Source organism: Babylonia areolata, chromosome 17 (genome assembly GCF_041734735.1).
Source record: "Babylonia areolata isolate BAREFJ2019XMU chromosome 17, ASM4173473v1, whole genome shotgun sequence".
Classification (NCBI taxonomy): domain Eukaryota; kingdom Metazoa; phylum Mollusca; class Gastropoda; order Neogastropoda; family Buccinidae; genus Babylonia; species Babylonia areolata.
The window spans coordinates 23,149,486-23,154,485 of record NC_134892.1 but is presented as its reverse complement, the minus strand read 5'-3'; the positions used below and the strand labels follow the sequence as shown (position 1 = coordinate 23,154,485).

Here is a 5,000-nt window from a genome sequence, read left to right as displayed (position 1 = left end):
TAATTCATCCAGCTGCAAGGGTTTTTGTTGTGTGTTTTTTTGTTTGTTTTTTTGTTTTTGCATATCCCCTATCCCAACAAACACACACACAGTGAGGCATACACACACACACACACACACACACACACACACACACACACACACACACACACACACACACACACACACACACACACACACAGAGTCTTTAACGTATAATCCCTCGGTCAATACACCACCAAAATAGCAACATAATTTCCTTCTTCGGAGCATCGAGGGAACACCGAGAATCATCTAGTTTAATACAAACATAATCATGAAGAAAAAACCCAACAACAGTATTATCAAAAAATTCAAAACCTGTTACATAATATTGTGGATATTCTAAGCTAGCCATTTGCCCGTGGGTTCTTTTTCAGTGCGCCAAGTGTGTGCTGCACACGGGACCTCGGTTTATTGTCTCTTCAAAGTGACTAGACCCTCAGTTCGATTTTTCAGTCAAACTTGGGAGAAAGGGCGACAGCGGGATTCGAACCCACACCCTCACGGACTCTCTGTATTGGCAGATGAAGGTCTCAACCACTCTACCATCTACCTGTCAGTGTGCCATGTTTTTGAAGTGAGAGACCTACTTCTTGTATACTTTTTTTAACTCTCTCCACACGAACGGCGAAAGAGACGACGTGAACACCGTTTAACCCCAATTACCATCATCAAAATATTGCAAGCGGAAGGCTCTTAGAGGTGAATGTTGACAAAGAATACCACAATTCTGACGACGGAAGCTAAAGGTTGGGTCATTCAGACACCCACTGGACATCTGAAGGGTCTGTGTAGAGGAGAAGAGAGGACTGGCCGTACTGAGTGAGTTAAGGAGGTAGGTGGCGGAGTGGTGAAGAGAGAGACCTACTTCTTGTATACTTTTTTTTTAACTCACTTAGCTTTAGCGCATGTGTGTGTGTGGTGGGGAATGATACAGAGAATTGGGGGGGGGGGGACATTAAAAGGGGGGCATAGGCATATCGAAGGAAACGCTAACATCAAACACCTATAACAAATGTCCGTGTGTGTGTGTGTGTGTGTGTGTGTGTGTGTGTGTGTGTGTGTGTGTGTGTGTGTGTGTGTGTGTGTGTGTGTGACCTGTTTATTTTGTGATGCATATAGGCAAATGAATGTTATGAAGTGTGTCTGCATCAATGTATGTATGTGTAATTGTATTTGGAAACGCTCTGGGCTCTCCGGAGATAGGGCGTCCAAATATTATTATTTATATTTGTATTTGTATTCCTTTTTATCACAACAGATTTCTCTGTGTGAAATTTGGGCTGCTCTCCTCCAGGGAGAGCGCGTCGCTACACTACAGCGCCACCCATTTTTTTTGTATTTTTTCCTGCGTGCAGTTTTATTTGTTTTTCCTATCGAAGTGGATTTTTTTTTTTTAAAGAATTTTTCCAGGGAAAACCCTTTTGTTGTCGTGGGTTCTTTTACGTGCGCTAAGTGCATGCTGTACACAGGACCTCGGTTTATCGTCTCATCCGAATGACTAACGTCCAGACCACCACTCAAGGTCTAGTGGAGGGGGAGAAAATAGCCGTGATTCGAACCAGCGCGCTCAGATTCTCTCGCTTCCTAGGCGGACGCGTTACCTCTAGGCCATCACTCCACTATTACTATCGGCGGTCCCTTGGTTGACAGTGGCTCTACCAGTGTCCCACGAGGCAGGGAGGTTCTCTGTGGACGATGAGGGGACGCTGACCATCACTGCAGTGACCCCCCAGAGCAGTGGTCGTTACACCTGTCTGGTCAGCGGCCACACTGGCTTCGTCACTTCTGAGGCGTGGCTAACTGTTACAGGTAGGTGGTGGTGGTGGTGGTGGTTGTGGTGGTGGTAGTGGCGGTTGTGGATGTGGTGGTGGTGGTAGTTGTGGTGTTGGCGTTGCTGCTGTTGTTGTTGGTGGTGGTGGTAGTGGCGGTTGTTGTTGTGGTGGTGGTGGTGGTAGTTGTGGTGTTGGTGGTGGTGGTGGCGGTGGTTATGGTGGTGGTAGTGGCGGTTGTGGTGGTGGTAGTTGTGGTGGTGGTGGTGGTTGTTGTGGTGGTAGTGGCGGTTGTGGATGTGGTGGTGGCGGTAATTGTAGTGTTGGTGTTGCTGTTGTTGTTGTTGGTGGTGGTGGTGGTGGTGGTGGTAGTTGTGGTGTTGGTGTTGCTGTTGTTGTTGGTGGTGGTAGTGGTAGTGGCGGTTGTGGTGGTGGTGGTGGTGGTAGTTGTGGTGTTGGTGGTGGTGGTGGTGGTGGTTATGGTGGTGGTAGTGGCGGTTGTGGTGGTGGTAGTTGTGGTGGTGGTGGTGGTTGTGGTGGTGGTGGTGGTAGTTGTGGTGTTGGTGTTGTTGGTGATGGTGGTGGTGGTGGTGGTGGTGGTGGTAGTGGCGGTTGTGGATGTGGTGGTGGTGGTAGTTGTAGTGTTGGTGTTGCTGTTGTTGTTGTTGTTGGTGGTGGTGGTGGTGGTTGTGGTGGTGGTGGTGGTAGTTGTGGTGTTGGTGTTGCTGTTGTTGTTGTTGGTGGTGGTAGTGGCGTTTGTGGTGGTGGTGGTTATGGTGGTGGTGGTAGTGGTAGTGGTGGTGGTGGTGGTGGTAGTGGTGGTTATGGTGGTGGTAGTGGTTATGGTGGTGGTAGTGGTTATGGTGGTGGTGGTGGTGGTGGTAGTGGCGGGTGTGGATGTGGTGGTGGTAGTTGTGGTGTTGGTGTTGTTGTTGTTGTTGGTGGTGGTGGTGGTAGTGGCTGTTGTTGTTGTGGTGGTGGTGGTAGTTGTGGTGTTGGTGTTGTTGTTGGTGATGGTGGTGGTGGTTATGGTGGTGGTAGTGGCGGTTGTGGTGGTGGTGGTGGTGGTGGTTGTGTTGGTGTTGTTGTTGGTGTTGGTGGTGGTAGTGGTAGTTGTGGTGTTGGTGTTGTTGTTGTTGTTGTTGGTGGTGGTGGTAGTGGCTGTTGTTGTGGTGGTGGTGATGGTAGTTGTGGTGTTGGTGTTGATGTTGGTGATGGTGGTGGTGGTTATGGTGGTGGTAGTGGCGGTTGTGGTGGTGGTGGTGGTGGTTGTTGTGTTGGTGTAAGTTGTTGTTGGTGTTGGTGGTGGTAGTGGTAGTTGTGGTGTTGGTGTTGTTGTTGTTGTTGTTGGTGGTGGTAGTGGCTGTTGTTGTGGTGGTGGTGATGGTAGTTGTGATGTTGGTGTTGTTGTTGGTGATGGTGGTGGTGGTTATGGTGGTGGTAGTGGCGGTTGTGGTGGTGGTGATGGTAGTTGTGATGTTGGTGTTGTTGTTGTTGGTGATGGTGGTGGTGGTTATGGTGGTGGTAGTGGCGGTTGTGGTTGTTGTGTTGGTGTAAGTTCTTGTTGTTGGTGGTGGTGGTAGTAGTAGTTGTGTTGGTGTTGTTGTTGGTGGTGGTGGTGGTTGTTGTGTTGGTGTTGTTGTTGGTGATGGTGGTGGTGGTTATGGTGGTGGTAGTGGCGGTTGTGGTGGTGTTGGTGGTGGTGGTGGTGGTAGTGGTAGTTGTGGTGGTGTTGGTGGTGGTGGTGGTGGTAGTGGTAGTTGTGGTGGTGTGGGTGTTGTTGTTGTTGTTGGTGGTGGTAGTGGTAGTTGTGTTGGTGTTGGTGGTGGTGTTGGTGGTGGTAGTGGTAGTTGTGGTGTTGTTGTTGTTGTTGTTGTTGTTGGTGGTGGTGGTAGTGGTAGTTGTGGTGTTGTTGTTGTTGTTGTTGTTGGTGTTGGTGGTGGTGGTGGTTGTTGTGTTGGTGTAAGTTCTTGTTGTTGGTGGTGGTGGTTGCCGCCGTGGTTGTCATCATCTTCGTGACCATCATTATAGATGTTGTAATTTTTGTCTTTGTCGTTGTTGTGATGGTGGTTTTTGGTGGTGGTGGTGGTGGTGGTGCCTGTCGTCATCATCAACATCTTCATCACTGTCACGCATAAGCGTTTGTGATAGTGATTGTGGTGGTGGTAGTGGTGGTGGTGGTGCTTCTTCTTCTTTTCATTGTGTCCGTCGTCATCATCAATAATATTATTATCAATCATCATCATCTTCTTCTTCTTCTTCTTCTCATTATGTCGTCATCGTCTTTTTTTAAAATTATCATTGTTAGATATAATTATAGTATTAGTAGTGGTAGTAGTAGTATCATCATCATAATATTCATCTTCTTTTTTTAAACATTTAAAAAAAATTCCATTTTGATAGACTGACATTTTACAACAGTTTCAGTTTCAGTGGCTCAAGGAGGCGTCACTGCGTTCGGACAAATCCATATACGCTACACCACATCTGCCAAGCAGATGCCTGACCAGCAGCGTAACCCAACGCGCTTGGTCAGGCATTGAGAAAAAAAGAAAAAAAAAAGGTGAATAAATAATAGATAAGCGTACATAAATAAGTAAATAAAAAATAAAATAAAATAATATAAAAAAGGTAGTAATAATAATAATAATACGAAGAAGAAATAAATGAATAAATAAATAAGACAACAATGATGATAAATAAGCAAATAAATGTAAAAACATGAAGACACACATTCACACATACACCCACACATGCATAACAGATATGCACCAAACATGCAGTTTCACAGATATGAAAGCACAGTCAAATACACATAAACGTACATGAGCCCCAACACACACACACCATTTTACAACAACAAAATCTTAATGGACATTTATCATCACCACCATCATCATCATCATCATCATCATCATCTTCTTCTTCTTCTTCTGTGCGTTTATCCTCCTCGTCCTCTTCTTTTTCTTCTCATTATCGTCGTAGTCATCGTCATCATCATCATCATCATCATCATCATCAGTAGCAGCATCAAACCTTTCAGCTCCCACAAACTCATAACCTCCACATTTCCAGGCCCCCCATACTTCCTAACCAGACCTCGTAGCCGCGTGGCCCGGATTGGGGAAACAACTACCTTCTCCTGCCGCGTCGCCGGATATCCGGTCCCGGAAGTCACGTGGTACCGCGACAGGCAGGACCGGCCAC

General features: G+C 46.7%; 1 protein-coding gene across 1 annotated transcript in view; it reads left to right on the top strand.

The window, feature by feature from the left end:
* LOC143291546 (hemicentin-1-like) overlaps positions 1 to 5,000 on the top strand; it is a 37,824-nt gene that overhangs the window by 11,124 nt on the left and 21,700 nt on the right. Inside the window, exons 9-10 of the mRNA XM_076601446.1 lie at positions 1,675 to 1,833; positions 4,869 to 5,000. The exon at positions 4,869 to 5,000 is cut by the window's right edge and continues 144 nt beyond it. Of these exons, the coding sequence (XP_076457561.1) occupies positions 1,675 to 1,833; positions 4,869 to 5,000 (291 nt within the window). The remainder of the gene's footprint in view (positions 1 to 1,674; positions 1,834 to 4,868) is intronic.